At 55.8% G+C, this 22,394-nt stretch overlaps 4 protein-coding genes across 42 annotated transcripts in view; 2 read left to right on the top strand and 2 right to left on the bottom strand.

The window, feature by feature from the left end:
- RANBP3 (RAN binding protein 3) overlaps positions 1-2,821 on the top strand; it is a 58,590-nt gene extending 55,769 nt beyond the window's left edge. For 20 of the 38 annotated variants that reach the window (XM_084885543.1, XM_084885530.1, XM_084885527.1 and 17 more), the window contains 3 exons: positions 1,615-1,757; positions 2,141-2,324; positions 2,494-2,821. In XM_084885543.1, coding sequence (XP_084741669.1) covers positions 1,615-1,757; positions 2,141-2,324; positions 2,494-2,537 — 371 coding nt within the window. In that variant the 3' untranslated portion in view covers positions 2,538-2,821. Of the gene's footprint in view, positions 1-1,614; positions 1,758-2,140 lie in introns of all 38 variants that reach the window. The other 18 variants (XM_084885522.1, XM_084885521.1, XM_084885531.1 and 15 more) reach the window with 1 other exon arrangement.
- CAPS (calcyphosine) lies at positions 2,731-6,235 on the bottom strand. Of its 2 annotated transcripts, XM_084885623.1 has the most exons (5): positions 5,617-6,235; positions 5,434-5,540; positions 5,180-5,357; positions 4,760-4,966; positions 2,731-4,681 (listed from the first exon to the last, which is right to left on the bottom strand). In XM_084885623.1, exons 1-5 carry the CDS (start codon positions 5,827-5,829, stop codon positions 4,580-4,582), a joined length of 807 nt encoding a protein of 268 aa, XP_084741749.1. In that variant the 5' UTR covers positions 5,830-6,235; the 3' UTR covers positions 2,731-4,579. The 2 variants fall into 2 exon arrangements, with proteins under 2 accessions (XP_084741749.1, XP_084741748.1); XM_084885622.1 differs by having other exon boundaries at positions 2,731-4,966.
- A 1,218-nt stretch (positions 6,236-7,453) lies between these two features.
- VMAC (vimentin type intermediate filament associated coiled-coil protein) lies at positions 7,454-11,880 on the bottom strand. The gene is made up of 2 exons (XM_084885638.1): positions 11,124-11,880; positions 7,454-9,492 (listed from the first exon to the last, which is right to left on the bottom strand). The coding sequence occupies exons 1-2, from the start codon at positions 11,312-11,314 to the stop codon at positions 9,174-9,176; spliced, it is 510 nt and encodes a 169-aa protein (XP_084741764.1). The 5' UTR covers positions 11,315-11,880; the 3' UTR covers positions 7,454-9,173.
- A 137-nt stretch (positions 11,881-12,017) lies between these two features.
- Positions 12,018-19,340, top strand: NDUFA11 (NADH:ubiquinone oxidoreductase subunit A11). The gene is made up of 4 exons (XM_084885639.1): positions 12,018-12,510; positions 16,954-17,046; positions 17,198-17,320; positions 19,165-19,340. The coding sequence occupies exons 1-4, from the start codon at positions 12,417-12,419 to the stop codon at positions 19,275-19,277; spliced, it is 423 nt and encodes a 140-aa protein (XP_084741765.1). The 5' UTR covers positions 12,018-12,416; the 3' UTR covers positions 19,278-19,340.
- The last annotated feature ends 3,054 nt before the right edge of the window (positions 19,341-22,394 follow it).

Below are 22,394 nucleotides of genomic sequence, written 5' to 3'. Positions count from 1 at the left end.
TGCCAGACTTCCATGACTTCCCTCTTTCTGAATGTGAAAGTGGGATAAAAGTATTTAGCAATTTTTAAACTTGTCTTCTGATCATGAAAGCGTCTGTTGTTTTATGGTAGGATGGAAAAAGAAAAAATTAACTAGTCTCCTGATAAAGAGAAATCTCTGCTAATAACATGTTGGTCCATTCCTGTTCTGTTTTTTTTCTTAAGGAAATGGGTCAATTTTATATTCTGTTCTTTTCACTCATTATTTTGTGAGTATGTTCCTGTGTCATTAAATTTTCCTTAAAAACATGACTTTGGGAAAACTAATATATTCTGTTGAAAAATGAATGTATGTCACCATTTCCATATTGATGGACATGTAGTTTGTCCATAATTTTTCTGAGTATCATAAATGGTGGTCCTGGGCTGTCTACACTTGAATCTTATTCCCAGAAGTATGTTGATTACAAAATTGGGTTGAGGGGGTATATATACATATATGCATGTTTGAAGAGAATCGGCATGTTCATTTGTCTATGTTGTGAAATACGTATGTTAGCTTTTTTTGTTGTTTTCTTCCCACACAAAAATTGTCCTCCAGCCTTTACAGAAACAGCTATTCATGACCCAGTAGTAGCTTACGTTTCATCTTTTCAGAATTGTCTCAGAGATTGGAACAGGGATGAAAAGGGCCCTTCTATTTGGGCACCATTCTTTTTCCCCCATGCACATCCCCTCCCTTCCTTTTTCATTTTTTCTTAGGGAAATGTTCAAATGTATGTGGACAGAGAGAACACAGTATTTTCAGCCCCACAGCTCATCACCCACCTCCTCAGGCAGCAGCATAGTTGCATTACACCCTCCCCTCCCTCATTGCATTCCATCCCAGGACCTTTACTTTCACCCCACACAGCCTTTTACCTTGTCACAGACCTTCCCTCTGAGCCCATCTGAACTGCTCCACTGCCTCAAAGATTGTTCAGGGGGTGGGTCGGGAGTGAGGCCCAAGAGCCCCTCCAGGAAGCCCACCGCTGGTGTGAACATCAGGGAGCGCTGGGCCAGGCCCACAGTGCCACGGGGCAGAGGTGGCCACGGAACCTGAAGGGCCTTGCAGAGTAGGGAGGGTTGAGCGGCGGGGGCGGAGGACAAAGTTAAATCGAGAGGCAGAAACTTGGAGACCACAGATGGGAAGCATACCTAATTAAGGAAAACTTTTGTTTTCAAAGTTTATTGTTGGTGGGATTAAAACAATTAATTGAAACTAAAAAATAAAGTGTGAGTGTCCCCAGTATGCAGCCCCTATCTGGCCCCACCTCCCTACAGTTCTGCTTCTACCTAATCACCCACTTCCCCAAGGAAGGCCCCCATGGTGTGTGGACTGACAAAATTCGCTTACATGTGGCCTCTGACACCTCCAATGGCGGTGGTGGTTCTGGGCCCAGGAAGCAGGTGGTGGTGCCAGGCCAGCCCCAACATGTGTGGCTATTGCTCAGTGGACAGGTGGACAGCTTTGTGGACCTTGGGAGAGTCATGGGATTTCACCGTTTGGGTATGCTTTCCTTCCAGGTTGTATCTGTTCTAGCTGGTTGTTGGGCTTGGGGTGGGGACCAGGGCTGAGTGGCCTTGTTGGTTGCAGTGATGCGGACCCAGGGTAGCTTGCGACTGATCCTCAACACCAAGCTGTGGGCCCAGATGCAGATTGACAAGGCCAGTGAGAAGAGCATTCGCATCACAGCCATGGATACCGAGGACCAGGGCGTGAAGGTCTTCCTGATCTCGGTGAGCAGCCACCCGGACAGGCTGGGCTGCCTGAACCCAAACAGGCCCCCTCCCCTAGACTAGGGCAGCAACCCCGAGCTGCCACAGGAGGGAAGTTTCTTGGCACGTGCTGGCAGCCACCACACGGCTGTGGGGAGCACTCAGCACTGCTCCGAGAGCATGGCCCTAGAGAGCAAGGAGGCCTCTACATGGGACCCATCCCCAAAGTGAGAGGCAGGAATGCCACTGTCACTTGAGGGCTGGCCCAGCCACAGGCTCTGGGAGCACTTGGAGGGGTGGGCCCCGGGCTGTGGGAGCTTTGGTCTGGGTCCCAGGTTGAGGAGAGTCCAAGGAGCTGTTTCCCCATGAAGCCTTATAATCAGGACTTCCTCTGCCTCCCCCAGGCCAGCTCCAAGGACACGGACCAGCTATATGCCGCTCTGCACCACCGCATCCTGGCCCTGCGCAGCCGCGTGGAGCAGGAACAGGAGACCAGAACACCTGCCCCCGAGCCTGGGGTGGCCCCATCCAATGAGGATGACAGTGACGATGACGACGTCCTAGCTCCGTCAGGGGCCACAGGAGGCGGTGAGCCAGCAGTCCCTGCCCTGGAGGGCGCAAGGGGGCTGGTTTCCTAGATCCCCTCTCATCCATTGCCGTTGGCCTGAGGGTGACATCTTGGTGTGGAAGCCTGACCCCGGGGGCTGGGGTGCCTTCCAGAGCGGGGACCTGATGGCGAGGCCACTGCTTCCCACAGGCGCTGACAACGAAGGGGACGGGCAGACAGCTGGGAGCACATAGCGCCGGGAGCTGGCCACCCGGGAGCCTGCTGCTTTGTCCGTCTGTCCACCCACCCGCCCGCCCCTCTCCGGCTTTGTCGAGGTGCGGGGCCCCGGGAACCACACTTCCCACCGGGTTGGCCACAGTCCGGATCCGCAAGGCCCGTTCAGAAGCAGACTTGGGAACTGCTTGAATGTGGTTTGGGACACGAGACCTCATCATATTGATGAGCAAAACAAAAAGAACATTTCTTCCCTCCCTCCTTTGAATTGAAATGGCACATTAAGACTTGTCACGGCTTCTCACTGGGACTGGGATGCCTGGTTTCTTCACCTCTCATGCCGCCTCCATACCCGTGGGTTCCTGCCACCTGCCCAGGCTACCAGGTCTGCTCCCACAAGTTAAACACTGGCCCTGCTGGATATTCTGCTACTATCTTTACCTCCCCTTCCCCACCTTCTGACTTGGGGTATGTTTTTAAGTTTCTTTCCCCAAGTCTTTGTTTTTGGTTTCTTAGATTAAGATGCTCCTGTGTGCTGAGCAGGCACAGTTCCAACGTCCTCGTTCTCCCTATGGCCATGGCTTGTGTGTAGGGGCCTTACTGGGAGCTTGAGGTGCTTGAAGGCTCCCACTTGTTCCCCACCTGGGGCTCCTCCAAGCTATGAAGGAGTGTTGATGGCTAGGCCTCACAACTAGAGAGAGCTTACCTAGGAAAGGGTCACTGGATCTAGGAGGGTAAAAGGGGGCTGGTTTCTGAGGTCCCCTCTCACCCGTTCCCGTTGCCTAGAGGGTGATGTCTTGGTGTGGAGGCCTGGCCCTATTGGATGAGGTGCCTTCCAGAGTGGGGACTTGACAGTGAGGCCACTGCTTCCCACAGTAGCTGACAAAGAAGGGGGTGTGCATAGCGCCCCTCCCCTCTTGCTTGTCCCCATCATGTGTGTCACCCATCTTCAGACACCCAGGCACACACTTGCTTTCTGCTGTTGGCCATTCCTTGCCCAGCCCTGGATGTCACCGCCCCCAAGACCATCCAGGGCCAGGGGCCTCAATAACAGGCAGATGGGGGGTCCCTCTCAGGGCCTCTGAGGAGTGGCAGGGGACTAGTTCCAGACTACAGCTGCTGTCCCAACACTCGCAGCACACATGGGAGCGGGTGCTATGCCCACCCCAGAGAAGGCCAAGATCCCAGCTGGGCACTGCCCCTCTTGCAAAAAAGGTCCCTACTCACAGGGCCCCAGGGGATTTTAGAAGAAATTACCCAGCCCACTCAGTGGGAGGGAGAAGGCTTGGTCTCCATAGCTGTGCCACCCACACCTTGGGTTGACTTTGCAGCTTGAGCCTAAGCCATGGGAAGACACCAAAGCCCTTCCCTCACCACCCCTCTTCCGACCCCCAGCAGATCTGGCTACATTTCTCTGCTTTAAGCCTTAGCCAACTAGTGACAAGTAAAACCAGATAATGCCCATGTGTTTTGGAACATTTATGTAAGATTGTCATATGAAATGTATTTGGGAACTACATTAAAACTTTTAACTAAAGCCCTGGCCTCCTGTGTGCCCCAGGGGCCTCAGGAAGCCCGAGGCCCTGGCCAGGAATGACTTCTGCCTCCCAAGGTAAGGCTCCTCCAGCAGCCTGGCCTGCCTGCTGCCAGGGCCCCTGCCCCACACTCTGAAAAGGGTCACTGGATCTCAGTGCAGAGCCTGGCTTCACAGAAGAGCCATTTGCTGCCCTCCCCACACCCTCATCACATCCAGGCCTCCTGGCTTCCCAGGAACCATGAGGGAGGGGCAGGGTGGGAATTCTAAGAGTCAAGGATTAACTGAGCAGAACGGGGTGAGGGGTAGGGTGGGCATCTGCAGTGGCCTCATGGGGAGAAGGAGGGAGGCTTTGTCCCACTTTGGCCTGTTGGCCAATCAAGGGCCTCAGACCTGATCCAACCAGTTCTGCAGCCTTAATCCTCCTGCTCCCCTATAGCCCCCACCCCTGGGGCTGCCCAGCTGGAAGCTCACAGAGTGCCCTGGTGGAGTCCTATGCTACAGTGGGGCCAGCTGAGTGCATGCTGCTCACAGTCGCCAGGCGCTGGTCATCATGGCCACAAACTCCTCATCCGTGTCCATGGAGGCGCTCACACCACTGTAGTAGTCCTGGAACTCAGCCAGGGTGACCTGGGGGCAGACGGGCTCTAAGTAGGAATGGGAATCTAGGGCAGGAGGAGCTGGGGAGACCCCATAGGCGCCACCTACCTGCCCGTCCTTCTCAGAGGAATCAAAGTTGTCCAGGAAGCGGCGGAGCACCTCCTCTTCAGTCCACTCCCCGCTTTGCACCTTGGGGTGAGCGTGGCAGCTATACACCCCCCGAAGGTCATCCACGGTCACCACACCATCTCCACTGCGGTCCAGCTTGGAGAATGCAGCTGCAATGACCGCCTCCCGGGCCTGGGACATGGGGGGCTGAAAGAGGGAGAGTGATGACTAAGAGACCCCAACCCCTCTAGGCATAGAGTGCGGAGCGCAGGGGATCCCTGAGTCTCTTAGTGATGAATTACTGGGTGTCTGGTGTCTGCTGACACAGATAACCCCACTGAGAGTTTAGCACACCCCTTCCCCCATCCTCCTTGCCAGACAGGTGGGTGAAGGGACTTGCCCCCAGTCAGCCAGCCTTACACGGAGTGCCCTCAGGAACTCCTCCAGGTCCAGCGTCCCGCTGCCGTCACGGTCCCATCGCCTGCACACACCCTCTGCCTCAGCCATGTCCAGCGCCAGCCCCAGCTCAGCCAATCCCTGCTGAAGCTCCCTCGCATCCAGGGATCGGCTCCTGTCCCGGTCCAGGCGGCGGAAAAACCTAGGGGCAAGGGTCGCAGTTGAAGAGTGATCTCCCTGGGGCCAAGTGGTCAGGAACAGGTGCGGGGACAGCTCACCTGGCAAGGCCCTGGATGCCAGAGGCCCCTCGGGACAGGCACTGTTCCCGGAGCCTCTTCACAGTGGCGTCCACCGTATCCATGTTAGGTTCAGGCTCTCTGGGCAGCTGGATGAGATAGAGGTCAAGTGGGTTTCCTGCTCGGCTGGCCAGGCTACAAGCTGGGTGCCCCCTACTCACTCACCTGGCCTTGTCTGTCCTGAAGTCCTCGGATGGCCACTCCACTGGCTCCTGCCTGGTTTGTCCTGTGTTGGCAGTGCGTTCTGCCTGGTAGGATTGTTGCTAAGGGACAGTGGCTCTGGAGACTGGGAGGGGCCCCAGCTGTAACCCTGACTGTGCCGAATAGCAGGACCAGGAGGAACAGCAGTGCTGGTTCATTGGCAGCCCCTCCACCCATTGTGCTGCTCACTCCCTGCCCTACAATGCTCAGGCCTGGGATAGAGCCAGGCCCAGACCAGGGTGAGAGGTGGAGTCTTTCTGACCACAATGAGGGGCAGGCCACAGGCCTGCAAGGACCACCATGTCCTGGATGGAGGCTGAAGGCCCAATTCCTGTGTGACCTGAGGCGGAGCCCCTCCTTTCTGGACTGTACTGTCCCATATCCCTTTCACAGGGCAACAGCCAAAGCTGCTGAGGGATTTGAGTTTAAAAGGTGCTGGTGGTGGCCCAACCCATGTCCAATTGGAGGTCCTGAGACCAGTGCTAGCTGAGCCAGGACCCAGCAGTTAAGTTGGACAAAGCAGTTCCTGGTAGTTATTAAGGGGCCAGTCATGGTGTTTTTGCTGTATGGGTCTTTAGGTGGTTGGTTTTCAGTTCTCAAACATCACTTGGTGGGCTTGCTCGTGGACAAGCTGGTGAGCCAGGAGGCTGCGGTACCAAATAGAGAAATGGTCCTGACCTGACATAATCCAAGAGGAACCAAGGCCACCATCACAGAAGGTCTTCAATCCAGATTTTGGACATCGTTGCCAACAGAGCATGACACCAACCAGCAGGATCCAAAAGGACGTTGGGACTCCCAAGGACTTAAAATGTGGGCCCTCGCCCTGGCTGGTGTGGCTCTGTGGTTAGAGTTAGCCCACAAAACGAAGGGTCATGGGTTCAATTACCCGTCAAGGGCACATGCCTGGGTTGCAGGTTCCATCCTGGCCCCAGTTGGGGCATGTACAGGGGCCACCAATCAATGTGTCTCACATCGATGCTTCTTTCCCCCTCCCTCCCACTCTAAAAAAAAAAAAAAGTTTCAGTGGAAAAAATAGCCTCAAAGATGGGATTAACCAAAAAATGTGGGCCCCCCCCTTTGGGGACCTCCAGGCCTTGCACTCAGCACAGTGGTGTGTGGTTAGGAATTCCTGACCCAGCGCTGCAATTCAAGCCACAGCTGATGTCACAGCTCACTGGCTCGCTGCAGTCCAGCATTCTTTGGGCAGTCAAAGAAATACCGCATTGTGTTTTTTAGTGTGTTGCATCCATCAGTTTTTTCCCTATGGAAAATGTAAAATCTAACCACAATTAGTGTACCTCTGTTTGACATCTGTAAGAGAATCAGAATTTCAACAATAACTTCCAAAAATGGGTAGGGGTCCAGGCCCTCCTGACCCAGAGGCCTTTTCACTTCACCTTTAGTCTCCCAGCTGTGAAATGGGGCAGCCTGTGTCCACAGGCGGCTGCAAACAAAGATTAGACATAGTTGTGTGTGTAAAGCGCCTGTGGTACAAGCTCCTGTGACTGAAACAAGCCCTCACCCAGCAGGGCCCAACCTAGACCAGGAACCACACAGTGGCCACCTCTCCAGCCCCCACACCTGGAAAAAATGAGGAAGGACCAGGCTGACAAACCACCCTATTTATTCTCGAGCTCACACAGGCCCCAGCCTGCCTTCCCTAATACAAACAGCCCCCCTTTCTTATTCATCCAGAGGAGAAAATGGGGATATTGTTATATACTGAGGGGTCAGTGTTAGGTGCCAGGCAGACAACGGGCACCATCCTGAGGACGGGATGGGTGCCAACCTTTCTAGCTGGAATAGGCCCTGCCCACAGCAGTTCCCAGTATGACAGTTTCCTGAGTAAGGAGGTGGGAAACAGCCCGGACTGGGCTGAGGAGAGCACAAGGTTCCCTGGTTTGATAAGCAACACTCCCTGAATGGCTCTGGCCAAGAGCGCAGTGTAGAAAAAGGAGTTAAAAAATAGATTCTTTAGGGACTATAAAATAGGAACCAGCTGCTTACTACAAAAGCTAGACTGGAGGGGTTTTATCTGAAGTGCTGGGAACTCAACTCCCCTCAGGGCCCACAGACCCAACCTGTTCCTACAAGAGTATCGGTGTAGAACAGAGGCTCTGCCTTCATGCAGCTCACACTCTCGTGGTAAGAGCTATAACAAAAAAAAAAAAAAAAAATAGCCCTGGCAGGCTTGGCTCTGGATAGAGGCTTGGCCTGTGGACTAAAGGGTCTGGGTTCGATTCCAGTCAAGGGCACAAGTCCAGGCTTCCAGCTCGATCCCTCATAGAGTGTGCAGGAGGCAACTGATCAATGATTCATCATTGATGTTTCTCTCTCCCTCTTCCTTCCTCTCTGAAATCAATAAAAATATATTTTTAAAGAAAAAAGAAATGCAATGGTAATGGCAGGGGGTGGGGAGGAATTACTTCAGGTAGTGAGAGGCCTTTCTGAGGTGAAATTTGAGCAAAGACCCGAGTGACAAGGAACCTGTCATGTGACACCTGGGGAATAGCATTCTAGACAGAGGGAGCAGCCAGTGTAAAGGCCTTGAGGCAGCACATTATCAAGAAAAGGTTAAGGGAGGCATGGGTTTTCCAGGACAGCACAGCCTGGCTGCCAGCATCTCCCATGCCCTACTAACACTGCCTTGAGTTAAGGTTGAGGGAAGGACAGAGTTAGCGGGGAAATGTCTAGGATTTGTCTTCAAAATAATTAATGCAAAACAGCATGAAGCTTGAAGCTCTTAATTCTAGTCTGGGGGCAATATGGCTCAACTAGAGCCTTGTCCCATGCACCAAAAAGTTGCAGGCTTAATTCCCCTCAGCAAAGACCGAGGTTGTGGGTTCAATCCCGTCAGAGTGCATACGGGAAAACCGATGGATGTTTTTCTCTCACATCAATATTTTGCTCTCCCTTCCTCTCTCTCTAGAACATCAATAGGTATGTCCTTGGGTTGGGAAATAATAAAAATAATTCTGGTTTGGGATGGAGTAAGAAAAAGCTCTATCGTGTGATAAATGATGCTTCGGGATGAAAGAAAATCTGGACGGGGGGGAGAAGGGGAGAAGAAATCTAATAATCTGGAACTTGATGCCCTCTGTCTCCACTAGAGAGAGGTCTCAAACTCATGCTTTGGGGCCCGGACATCTGGCCCTAAGAGAAGTGAAGGGGCTAATTAAAAAATTCACTGGCTAAAGAGACTTATGAATTCAGTTCCAGGCAGGCATGGCCAAATCTGAAGCCAGAAATCCAGGTTTTTGTGTGTAAATATTGCCAATTTTTCAACAAGGATAAGTGATTCAAAGTTTTGTTTTTAAGAAGATTTGGACTAAACATTTTCATTTGCCTGCAGGCTGACCATTTGACTTTTTCTGATGCTTGGAAAGTATTATGGCTCTGCCATGGGGTTGGTTCCCCCTGGGACACTGGTGACACCCCCACCCTTGAGTACCCCCACAGCAGTGGAAAAAGTCTCCACAAGACCCTCTGTCTCCGTTCTGGTATCTGTGCTCTGGGGCTCACACAGTGGTCCCAAACACTGCTGGCTGGAGGGGGTCTCTGTCCCCTTCCTCCTCAGTGCTGTTGGCAAGGAGCAAACTGGGTGCTCCAGAGAGTGGGTGGCCAGGGTCACTGGCTGGTAGGGGACCCAGGCGCTCGGCCTCAGCAAGGGCTGCCAGCAGCCCAGCCAGGGGTGGTCGCTGGCGGCATATGTCCTGCAGCAGCTCGGCCCGGGGCTGCAGCTGCCTGATGAGCTTGTCCCTCTGGTGCACGGCCGCCTGCAGGCTGTGGACAGTGGCCTCGGAGGTCAGCAGCTGCTCCTGCAGAGCGGCGATCTCGCTGGCAGGAAGACAGAACTCGGTAGTAACAGTACTGAAGGGCCAGAGATGCTCCTGTCCCTTCTGATCTCAGGCTCCCCATCATAGGATAAAGGGCTTATCCCTCACCACTGCCTCACGGCCTCCCCTCAAAGACTGAATGGTTATGTCCTTCCCAAGTTCATAAATTGAATCCCTACATCCCAGTGTGATATTTGAAGGTGGGGGCCTTTGGAAGCTAAGGTTAGATGAGGTCATGAGGATGGGAGCCTCATGATGGGAGTAGTGCTCTTGTAAGAGACACCAGGCAGCTCTCTCCCTCTCCTCGGTGAGGACACAATGAGATGACCAGAAGTCAGTCCTCACCAGGACCTGAATCTTGGACTTCTCAGCCTCCAGAACAGCGATAAATGCCTATTGTTTAAGCCACCCAGCTGAACAGACTCATGTCTCCTCCTAGCTCTTCCTGCAGTTCCCTCTTTCCCTACTTCTTTTCCTGTTTGTTGTTCAGCTTAGTAGGCTCCTCCAAGAAGCATTCCCTCTGGATCCCCTCAGAACCATGTGTGCACCTCCTTCACAACCTCTCATCACCCCATGTTGTAACTGCCTAGTGATGTGTCTGCCTAAGGGCAGAGCTGTGAGATGTGTCCTGCTACCCAGCACAGTGTCTGGCACATTGTAGGTGAATTAATTAGTAAAGATGAATTAATCCAGCTCTGAATTGTTTCTCACCTGGGCCTCAGTATCTCCCCCTGGGCACTTGTCTCAGACCTTCCAATTCTCAGGTGCTAGAGGGACTCTCCAAAAACTTCTAACGATCCTAGCTGGTTTGGCTCAGTGGATAGAGCATGGGCATGTGGACTGAATGGTCCCAGGGTTCATTTCTGGGTAAGGGCACATACCCGGGTTGTGGGCTTGACTCCCAGTAGGGGGCGTGCAGGAGGCAGCCAATCAATGCTCTCTCATCGTTGATGTTTCTATTCCTCTCTGAAATCAATAAAAATATTGATTTATTATTTTAAAATATTGATTATATATTTTAAAAACACAGAAAAACTTCTGGTAGCCATAGGTGTTTTGGCTCAGTGGATTGAGCATTGGCCCGCGGACTAACAGGTCCTGGGTTCAATTCCAGTCAAGGTCAAGGGCATATACCTTAGTTGCGGGCTAGAGCCCCAGCCCTCATTGGGGCACCTGCGAGAGGAAACCAATTGCTATGTCTCACATTGATGTTCCTCTTTGTCTCTCCCCCTTCCCTTCCACTCTCTCTCTAAAAATAAAAGGGAAAATATCCTCGGGTGCGGATTCCCAAAAAATAAAAAAGGAACAAAACATAAATTTCTGATATATCACATCCTCTTCTGTTCAAGAACCTGCCATGGCTCCCAAAATCTACTCAAAGAAGTCGGTGGACTCTGTACCAGCTGTTTTTACTTTGTGGGGAAACTTTTAAGTTAAAAAATCCACACACTTGTGTGACAAATCTTACACGCTGATGACTAATTCAAAATTTTTGGTGTTTCTTTTTTCAACCCCTCCGGTAGTACAGCCTCCAGTGCATGAATTCGGTTCCCCTGCCAGCGCTCCCTTTCCGATCTCGGCTCCGCCTCCGCCCACCTCCTAGAAGTTCGCCTGGCGGGCCCCGGGCCTCACCGGTCCTTGGCGCGGCCCAGCTCGTCCAGGGCAGCGCGCAGCTGCTCGTCGTGGCGGGCCAGGCGCTCGGCCTGGGAGCGCACCGTGCGCTCCGCCGCGTCCAGCCGCGCCTCCAGCTCCGCCGCGCGCCGGTGGACGGCCACCAGGTGCGCGTTCGCCTCGCGGATCTGCAGGGGCGGCGGCGCGGACATGGCCGCGGCGGCGGTCCAGGCCTGGCCACGCCCCTGGGCCGCCCGAAACCAGCGCTACCCCTGTGGGCCACGCCCCAAAGGCCCACACGGGACCACCGGGCGATTGGCCGCAGCAGACTGGGTAGGGCCCTCCTCAAGCCCAAACACCCTGATTGGTCCCGGAACCCCAGAACTCCGCCCCTGGCCCAGGCCTGTTCTCCGGCGGCACGGCCCATTCGGGTTCTGGCAACGCCATTGGTTACTCGGCTCAGGAGGTAACATCGCGATTGGTCCGGATTCCGCGACCGAGCAAGTCTAACCACGTCGGTTGCGCTTCTCAGAACCACTGGATTGGGCAAGTCCACGCCCCTTGGGCAATCGTACAGCTCCGGATTGGTCCAGCCCCCCGCAGGCTCTGTCTCTGGTCCTCGCCTCGTCCCCAAGCGTACTGCGTACTCCATCCGGCACAGGTCTCGGGCCAGCCGCCAGCTGGGCACAGGCCATGTCCTTCTAAGATCTTAGTACGAGGGTCAGTCACTTTCTCCTCAAGCCCGCTCTGGACCCCGGCCACGCCCCCAAATAGTCGCACGCGGTTCCGATTCCTGCGGGGGGGGGGGGGGGGAACGGGCCTCAGTGCGTGGCCACGCCCCTAGGCAGATTCTGACGCAGCAAGTGGCCACATTTTCGCTACGTCCCGCCCCATAATTACCTCTTGCTCCAGTCAAAGTCAGTCCCGTCCCGCCCGCGTCCTAATCTTAGCACCTATGATAGTCCGGCCCCTATGGTGGGTCCCACCTTCGGGTGTCAGACCATTCCCAACCTAGGGCCTGCTGAGCTAGAAATAGCGAGCTCCGACCTCACTGATCCTGGCTGGCCTCGCCTTTCCCCTCCAGAAATCTCCCGGGGGGAGCACGAGCCCTTCCTTTACGGCTGTCCCGAGCTCGGCGCGTGCGCGCAGCTCGTGTCCGTGGCCGCGGCACTCAATAAAGTTGCATTGCTTGTTGCGGGCCTGTCCGCCAGGGGTGCTGCGCGCGCCTCCCCGGAAGTCTCGCGATAGCGAGCGGCGGCTGCCCTTGGCCCTGGGTACTGCCGGCTGTGGAGCGCGGGGCTCGGGGTCGCAGCCATGGCGCGGCTGATTCGGCGGTACTGGGACATCCCTGACGGCACCGAGTGTCACCGCAAGGCCTACGCCAGCACCACGATCACTGGCGCCGTTGGTGAGCGCCGACTGGCCGGGCCCCGAGGGCGCAGGGTGCAGGGAGGTCATAGGGTCACCGGGGGCTATCCGAGGGCGGCCTGGGGGACTGTGGATCTCGCGAGGTGGCATATGGGTTTTCCTCAGCGTGTCTGGGGATACCCTGTACGAGATAGACTTTGTGGGGTGTCGGACTAATTCAGAGGGCGCAGGGAGGCGTAGGGCCAGTGAGAGCTGTCCAAGGGGGTCACATCAGGGCTGGGAATGTCGCGGGGTAGCGCGTCATCGCCGACAGGGTGTCTGGGGCGGTCACGGGGAACTCATGAGAGAGACGTTTGGGGGCGGAGAGGGGGTGTCTAGCAGAATTGGAGGGCTCCAGGAGGTTGTAGTCCATGTTACAGGCTGGTTATTGGGATTGTCAGAAGGGATCCCTGGGTTCTGGGGTTTGGGGGTTATTGTTGAAGTGACACGGGCTCTTTGGAAGGCATGGAGTGAGACTGGGCCATTATCGAGGTCAAAGGAGCCGGAGGATAATGAGACTTTCTAATGGGGTAATGTTGAAATTATTGGGGGAGAGGGGACGGGATATGGGTTATTATTGGGATGTCTGAGTGGGGTACAAAATATTTGAGAAAGGATGCAGAACAGTTGTGTGCTCAGGGACATCTGAAGTTTTATTGGGGCCACCTGAGGGATGCTACGAGTGCCGAGGAGATCACAGGTGAAGGGAGTCAGGGACTACTTCCTATAAGGAAAGCCTTGGGGGTGTGAGGGGACCCACAGCACTAGCATTCCCCTGCAGAGGAGACCCCCGAGTCTCACCCCTTCTGGTCCCCTTTTTAGTCTAGTCTCTCTGAGAAGCAGATTTGGTGGTTTTGGCCACCTTTTGTAGCTCCAGCTCCAGAAACAGGCTAGGGCAGAAGTTTGGGTAGACCTAATAATCCCGATCATCATCTGCACATTTAGTAAGACCATTATCTCCATTTCTCAGCGGTGGAAACTGCAGGTTGAAGAGGTGTATTAACTGCCCCGGGGTCTTTTGAAGCCTGGCTGCACGTCCAGGTCTGCAGATCTCCGGGGGGTGCCTGGGGCAAGGAGTGTGTGCACTGGGTCCTTATGGAGGGTGGTCAACAGAAAAGGCTGAAGAGGGGGTTCCAGGGGGTGGGTTATATGGAGTCTACTTGAATGGCAAGTTATTAGGACAAGTTTAGGGCATGTGGTGGGGTCTCTGTGGGAGCCCTGGAGGGTTGCACCGTGTGGGATCAGCTCACTGTAGGAGTTCTCTCGTGCATTCTTACGGGGAGATGCTGTCGCTGATGAATGCCTGGAAGGTCCTGATTGTGTCACGGGGAAATTAAAGCCCAGGAGGGAGGGGCTTTCAGGGACAAGATTGGGAGAAGTGATGCTTTAGGGCAGTGATTTCCCACCCTTTTCATCTCACGGCACACATAAACTAATTAGTAAAATTCTGCAGCATAACAAAAAAATGTATTTCTGCCCATCTGACAAAAAAAAAAGGTGCACTGGTTGAAAATCTGAAAATCAGCTGCTTTAGTGGATTTTTAAAAAAATATATATTTTATTGATTTTTCACAGAGAGAAAGAGAGAGGGACAGAGAGAGTTAGAAACATCGATGAGAGAGAATCATCGATCAGCTGCCTCTTGCACACTCCCCACCAGGGATGTGCCCGCAACCAAGGTACATGCCCTTGCCCGGAATCGAACCCGGGACCTTTCAGTCCCCAGGCCGACACTCTATCCACTGAGCCAAACCGGTCTCGGCGTGATAGAGTTTAGTGGATTTTGAAACCGAGAAAAACATTAATGCTAATGTTTGTGAGTGGGAGTGTACATGTGTGCTCTCACATTCAACTTGACCTCTGGATCCCCCCTTACCTACCCACTCCCTCGTCCCTACCTCCCCTCAGCCCTCACAAGAGCACTGGTTTCTTGTTTCACTTCCCTGAGATGGTGAGCCCCTAGGCAGGGGTCTTCAAACTACGGCCCGCGGGCCACATGCGGCCCGCACAGGAGTCTGATCCTGCCCGCCAGGTTTTTTGGGCAGTGAGCGCAGCCGAGGTGTTACAGTAGGAATTAGTAGTTCATATAGTCCAGCCCTCCAGCTCTCTGAGGGACCGTGATCTGGCCCCCACTTTAAAAAGTTTGAGGACTCCTGCCCTAGAGGAAGCCCTATGGTCAGCAGAGGCACCTTGTAGACACACCATAACTTTTTGAAGGAAAGAAGGTAGACAGTAACTGTGAATGAATGAATGAATGAATGAATGAATGGATCAGGGCACATAGTGATTATGTGAGTGAATGAATTTTTTTTAATATATTTTATTGATATTTTACAGAGAGGAAGAGAGAGGGATAGAGAGTTAGAAACATCGATGAGAGAGAAACACTGATCAACTGCCTCTTGCACACCCCCTACTGGGGATGTGCCCACAACCCAGATACATGCCCTTGTCTGGAATAGAACCTGGGACCTTTCAGCCCCCAGGCCGACGCTCTATCCACTGAGCCAAACTGGTTTCGGCAAGAGTGAATGAATTGTTGAATGATGGTTGTGGATACAGTAGCTATTTGTGAGTGAATAAATGAGCCAGGGTCCTGAGTGACTGAATGAATGGATGTATGTGGGTGCATAGTAACTGAGTGAGTGAATGAATGAATGATGGCACACAATAGCTGTAAATTAATGAAAGAACAAATGTGCAGTGTCTGGAGGCCACTATGGGAGGCTGAGAAGAAGCCCAGAGCAGGCTGAGGGGGTGGGAAGGTGTGAGTCAGAGACCCTTGTGTGCTGGGGGTCGCAGCATCTGAGGAGTGGACCAAACGCCTGGAGAGGTGGGCTGTCAGGCCACCATGTGGGATGATTGCTTGGGGAGGGTTGGGGTGGAGCAGTCTTGACCCTGGGACAATCAGGGGGCTCTCAGGTCGCTTGCTCCCAGTTCAAGGAATTCTAAGGGCGTTTGGGATGGTAGGGGCACTCTGTGTGTCCATCAGGGCCAGGACCACAGGCACCTGGGAGGGGGTTGATAAGGTGCCCCCCAGGGCTCCCTGCATGACTGGACTTGGGGGCATCACTGAATCTTGTAAGTGGTTCCCTTCAGGGCATCCTAAGATCCTTATTCCTGGCCCAGCTCCTGAGACCAAGACTCACAGGTCCCAGACAGGTCTGGGAGGCCCCGCCAATTAAGTCTTTAAAAGGGACCACAGCAGCTCCAGTGAGCTGCATTCAAGCCCAGCTAAGGTGGGGGTACTGCTCAGCCTAGAGGTCCCATGGGTGGGTCCTGAGAAGCAGGTGAAGCCTGCGGCCAGGGCTGCCATGAGGGGTAGACTGTGGCCCCAGGATCAGAATCATCCGCTTGCTGTCTGCTCTGCTTAATGTCCTCAGGCAAGTCACTCTGCCTCTGACGCCTCCCTGCCATGAAGTAGCAGATATAGGGGTAGTGAGCCCTTGGGTCCTGAGGAGGGTAGTACAGCAGTACTTGTGACAGTTCTCTTTTATCTGGAATGAAATGGGCTTGCCTCGAGATGTCCCTGATCTAGGCAACACTGGGTGTCTGTAGGGAGAGGAGGGTGCATTGTTGCCCTGAGCAGGGTCAGCTGGAGGATGGGGAACCCCGGGTTGGGCTGTTCTGATGACAGGCAGCCAGCCAGGTGGGCCCTTGTCTGCCCCAGCCTTACCCCAAACCCACATACCACCCCAGCTCAGGGGCCACTCAGAATTCTTCACCTTGGTCCTTGCCACCCACCTGGCACTCAGCAGCAGACCCAGCCCCCACTGGGTCCCTCATGCATCAACGGCCAAGGTCAGGGGCAGGGTGGTCAGGCTGACCGCAGAGATGGAAAGGCAGAGATGGAAAAGCTGATGGCAGTGGCGAGGCCAAGTGGATATGGGCATCCACCCAGCCAGCCAGGTGTGAGGGACAGGCCCAGGCCGGAGCTGCCAGTGGGGAGGGGGACCTGGATGGCAACAAGGAAGCATTGGCAGCCCCAGGAGCCAAGCCTCTGCCAAGGAGGATTAGGCCCTAGAGCCCCGGGTCCCACAGAGAATAGAGCCCTTGATGGGAGAGGAGCCCAGGTGCCAGGGCTCTGGGAGTGCTGATGTGGCGGCGGTGCCTGCACTCAGGGCTAGGGAGCAGCCCTGAGGCCCTGGGCCTGTCCTGTGCTCTGTGTACTGGGCTGGTGCCCTGCGGTGGGGATGGCGGGGACCGGGCAGGCCTTCTGCAGGTTTGATTAGGCCTTAGTGGGGAGCCTGGGGGCTGAAGGCAGGGTGAGAGCCCAGGCTTTGCAGCAGCAGACCTGCGTTCCCGTCCCGGCTGAGATTCCTTGGGGGGCACAGTAGGGACCAAGGGAGGAAAGGCTCATCAGGTGACAGAGGGGCCTGCTCCCCAGCCAGGGCCACTCAGTGCAGAGGCACAAGTCTGAGCCCCCCTACCCCTCATCCTGCAGGCCTGATCACCTCCGCCTACAGCATCGCCCTCAAGCCCCCTGACTCCTTCCTGGAGGGAGTGGCCAGGACAGGACGGTACACATTTACTGCAGGTGAGCAAACAGTGTGTGTGTGTGTGTGTGTGCGGGGGGGGGGGGGGGGGGGGGGGCATCTTCTCTTCCGTGTCCCCTCCGGCACTGGCCTGGCAATCCTGCCCCTCCGGGCCCCTGGCTCAGTGCCCACCCCTTCCTGTCTGCCCCACAGCTGCCATTGGTGCCGTGTTTGGCATTGCCTCCTGCGTCAGTGCCCAGGTCCGACAGAAGCCCGACGACCCCCTGAACTACTTCATTGGCGGCTGCGCTGGAGGCCTGACGCTGGGAGCACGCAGTGAGTGAGCTCCCCAGCCCTGCCCTCCCCTGTGCGCTCCATCCCTGACCGGGGACCCAGCAGGGCCGGCTGTGTAGGACACAGAGGAGGGGGCACTTGCTATGAAAGCTCCCAGTGCCAGTTCAACAATAGTAACACCTGCTGCTGCTTTAAGCACCTGTCGTATCCCCACCTCACCAATACTTCCCTCCTCCCTCTCTCCCCCGCGCTCATTCTGCTGCAGCCATATGAGCCTCCTCCGTGTTCCTCCAACTCGCCACACACCGTCCTGCCCCAGGGCCTTTGCACAGGCTATTCTCTGCTTGAATGTCCTTCCTCCAGATGTCAGCATAGCTCTCTCTTTCTCACCAACTTCTCTGTGTATGATCTCAGACCCCCCACTACCCTCACTCCCTCCTTTGTTGCGCTTTTTCAGAGAATGAGGTCACTGCCTGTTTCCGCCACCAGCCTATAAGCACGAAGAAGGTGGTGCTGGTTCTTGTACTACCACCCCCACTTTACAGGTGTAATGACTAAGGCCCAGGGAGGGGGCTGAGGTGGCCTGAGGTCACCTGGGATCCAGCAGAGCATGCCTCGCTGGTGGAAGGGGTCTGGCCCAGGCCAGCCTGGCACGGTGGAGCCCCCTGAACACAGCAGACGATGCTCTTTCCTCCCATAGCCCAGATGCTACACTAAGATAAACTGCCCTGGCCGAGCAGGCTGGGAGTGTCAGTGGCGGGTGCCAGCCAGGCAGGGAAGGAGGGCAATGCAGAGGGGGAAGCCCACACTATCCTGCTTTTGCCTTTATTTTTAAAAATATACATTTGGCCGAAACCGGTTTGGCTCAATGGATAGAGCGTCGGCTTGGGGACTGAAAGGTCCCGGGTTCGATTCCGATCAAGGGCATGTACCTTGGTTGCGGGCATATCCCCAGTAGGGGGTGTGCAAGAGGCAGCTGATTGATGACTCTCTCTCATCGATGTTTCTAACTCTCTATCTCTCTCCCTTCCTCTCTGTACAAAATCAATAAAACATATTTTAAAAATATACATTTGGCCGAAACTGGTTTGGCTCAGTGGATAGAGCATTGGCCTGCAGACTAAAAGGTCCCAGGTTCAATTCCGGTCAAGGGCATGTACCTTGGTTGCAGGCACATCCCCAGATTATTCTCTCTCATCGATGTTTCTAACTTTCTATCCCTCTCTCTTCCTCTCTGTAAAAGTTCAATAAATACATATATACACACACACACACACACACACACATACACATACATACACACACACACATTTGTATTAATTTCAAAGGAAGGCAGAGAGAGAAACATCATTGGTCAGCTGCCTCATGCACACTCCCTACTGGGACTGAGCCCACAACCCAGACATGTGCCCTGACCAGGAATCGAACTATGACTTCCTTGTTCATAGGTTGACTCTCAAGCGCTGAGCCACCTGGGCTGGGCCTGCCTTTGCTTTGAGACCTTGGGTGAGGTCTGGGTTTGGTGTGCGCCCCCACGCCTGTGAAGGGGTGTGAGCCCCATCCTTGGTGGCAGCTGTCAGGCCCTCAGCTGCAATCTGCCCCTTGGTTCCCAAACCAGGGGGTAGACGGGGGGCCTGGTACCAGTACTCAGCACAGGCTGGGAGTCCCCAGTGCGGCACCTGCCCAGCAGCCCCTGCCCTTCCTCCTCTCCCATCCTGACAGCCTGTATTCCTGCCCCTCTCTCTGCCTCAGTTTTCACACACCTTCAAAGTCAGAGGGTTAAGTGACTTAATCCCTCGAGGGAGGAGTTCCTGCCGGGGGGGGGGGGGGGGGGGCGGTATGGGCAAGCCCCACAGTCCCTGACGCCACCCTCTTCGCCCTCGCAGCTCACAGCTATGGGATCGGCGCTGCAGCCTGCGTGTACATGGGCGTAGCGGCCTCTCTGGCCAAGATGGGCCAGCTGGAGGGCTGGGAGCTGTTCGCAGAGCCCAAGGTGTGAGTCCCACCACCTCCCTCAACCTCGAGCAGGTGGAAATGCCCCTAAAATTAAATTTTATGTATATTTGTGTGTGTGTGTGTCTTCCTTTTCTCCTCCCTGCTCTCCAGGGTGAGAGTGACAGGCCAGCGCCAGCTAGGGAGACTCGGGTGGATTTGGAAGGAAGGGAGGATGGGAGCAGGAGGTTAGGCTCCTGGATTTGTTCCCCACTGACCAGAGGCAGCAGCTGGCCTTGAAGCAGGGAGCGGGTGTCGGGGGGCAGGAACCTGTGCGTGGGAGCTGGGACAGCGCCCACAGCCCTTCCTGCTGCTCCCCTGCAGGCCACAGACCATCCTCTGTCTGGGCCTCCCCCCAAAGCCAACAGCATGCGGAAAACACGCCCACGGCCCACGCACAGCCCGACTCCAAATTCCCGGGCATTGGAGCAGAGAGCCGCAGATGGCCCGCCCCAGAGCTGTCCCCATCTGACAGGTGGGTGACAGGCCACTGAGAGCCTGCAGGGCAGGGGGCCCTGGCAGCAACAAGAGGAGAGACTTGAGATCCTCACCGGCCGCCACCTGTCAGGCACAGTGATTTAGGCAGCCCCAGAACACTGGCCGCCTCGGCCCCCAGACTTTCCGCAGAACTGGCTCGGTGTTTCCTGGCAGCCGGAGAGGAAGGCCTGGCTTGCTCCAGCACGCTGAGATGGGTCATAAATTAGGGCCCTCCAGTCCCCCTGGGAGCAGGGTTGTGCCCTGGCGGGGTCTGGGCCCTGCAAATTGCCTTGGGGGCAGCAGGAGCAGGCCAGGCTGGTTGCAGCTCTCATGCACCCTCCTCACTGCGCCCCTCCCTACCCCTCCTTTCTCTCACGTCCACCCCCAGGGCCTAGACATGGTTGAAAGCCAAACTTGGAGCCTTGCTTTCTCTTCTGTCCAGCCCAGGTAATAACTCAGCCGGGTGTTGATCGGCTAAAATTAAACTCTGCAGAGCACAGTCCGGGCACTGCTGCTGTCAGCCACTGGCCTGTCACTGCTCATTTTTTATTGCCCCAGTATAGCCACTCCAGGTCTCTTCTGGCCTTGCCCCCCCAGCCTCCCCACACCCCATGATGAGGGACCCCTGCCAAGACCGCCCTCCCTGGAGGGGGCACCAGCATCCTGCGCCTGGACTTGGGTTCCCTGAGGAAGAATGGAGACACCCTACCCGCCCATGGGCCGAGGGGAGGGGCCAGGCGCCTGGCTGAGCCCTGAGGGTGCTGGGCTTCCAGACCTGCCTTCTGGTTTCAACACTTGTTCTTTCCTGGCTCCATCCTCAGTTTTCCCATCAGGCAAGTGGGGTGCATAAGATACTCAGTGAGGAGGGAAATGACTGTACCCTGGGAATAAGCTCCCCACACCCTCGGGGACGGCCCCTCTGCTCCTGCACCAGCCTGGTCTGTTCCTCCAGTGGCCGGCAGGGGGCAGAGCTCACCGTGCTCAGCTGGATGGCTGGCCACTCCAAAGCCTCTGGCCCTGTGGTGTCCACATTCTGTCTCTGCCTCCTTGTCCGCTTCCTCTTCCCATTCATCCTGCCCGAGTCAGCAGGGGTGACAAAGTCTAAGAGTAGGTACCACAGACCCAGACCCATTGCATGGAGGACCCTGAGGGCTGGAGCAGGGAGGTGCCTGCTCAAGGACCTGTACCAGACCCGCCTGCACCTCCCTCCGCACCCTTCCTCAGCCTCCCCCACCACTTCTCCGAAGCCCAAACCCCATGCCTGATGGAAAGGGAAGGTTCACAGCCAGCCAGCCCCTTCCTACCTCCCAGCCTTGGTTTCCCCTCGAGACACCTCAGGCAGGGACTGTGCTCACCACCCACACAGCCCTCTGGTGGGCCGGCCGCCAGTGTCTAAGCAGAACTGCCAGGCCCCCCAGAACAGGCCAGGAGGGAGCAGCTGCCTGCTGGCTCCAGGGAGCCCCCAAACCCAGGCCCCCTTGCTCATAAACATTTACTAGGCTGTGAGGGGTTGACATCATCCCCGTCCCACACACAGGCCCCAGGCCCCCCACCCCTCTGCCTGGAACCCCACCTCCTGCCCAGCAGTCCCTGCCTGGGGCAGCGGAGAACTTTACCAGAGCTGCCCCTGCCCCAGGTGAGGTCTTTCCAGATGTGCGTGAGGGGAAGGGCATGGGGCAGAGGGCATGGCGAGACCCTCGGGGAGAGCCAGCAGGGAGCCACAGGGCCTTCCTTCCCTCCCCGCAGGCACTCCCTGAGGACCAGGGCCCTGGCACTGCCCGGTGGGCCGAGCCTGCAGGGACTGCTCAGCCAGTCTCTGAGCCCTCGTCGCCCAAGAAAAGGTATGCGATCCAAGAAAGACTAAAAGAGAGAAACCCTGCGGCCTTTCCCCCCTGCCAGCTACTCCTATCAGTCCTGCTTTACAGACAGGAAACGGGCCCGGAGGTGGCAGAGGGCTGAGCTCACAGCCGCGGAGCTGTTTTGTTATTGTTCGCTACTGTTGGGACAACCACGCAAAATGTCTCTCGTCTCACAGGTGGGAGTGGTGGGCGTGACTGGAACAAAAGCAACCCAATGGGACCAGGGGATCTCAAAGGCAAAATGATACCCCACAGATTTCTTTACGAAGTTCTGTTGGATGTAGGCCGAGTGCCTGTTGGTCCAGCGGGGGCACACGAGGCTATCGAGATGGCCCCTTGGCCCTGGGGTTTGCCGCTGCTTCCCTGGGCCCAGCCCCCACCATCACTCACCTGCCCCAGGTCTGGCTCCAACCCCTGCTCCCCCTCCCAGCCCCCCAGTCCATCCTCCCCTCAGCAGTGACCAGAGAGAGCGCCTGTGGACACCGAGTCAGGTCCTGCTCCTCTGCCCACAGCCCTCCAGGCTCCCACTGGGGCACGTGTCTGAGTTCTCCCCACGACCTGCCCCTGTCCCTTTCCTGCCCTCACCTCCTGCATCTCTCCCCCCACTCACTCCGCTCCAGCCACACAGGCCCCCTCACTGTTCCTCCAACACACCAGACACAGTTCTGCCCCAGGACCTTTGCATTTGCCATGCTCTCTCTGGACGGCTGTCCCCCCAGAAGTCTCCCCAGCTCTCCCCCTTGCCTCCTTCAGCTTGAACATCACGCCATTGAGGCCTTCCTGACACC

This window comes from Pipistrellus hanaki (assembly GCF_964339955.1).
Source record: "Pipistrellus hanaki genome assembly, chromosome: 5".
Lineage (NCBI taxonomy): Eukaryota > Metazoa > Chordata > Mammalia > Chiroptera > Vespertilionidae > Pipistrellus > Pipistrellus hanaki.
Note: the sequence above shows the minus strand (reverse complement) of the source record. Positions and strands in the feature narration are given on the sequence as shown.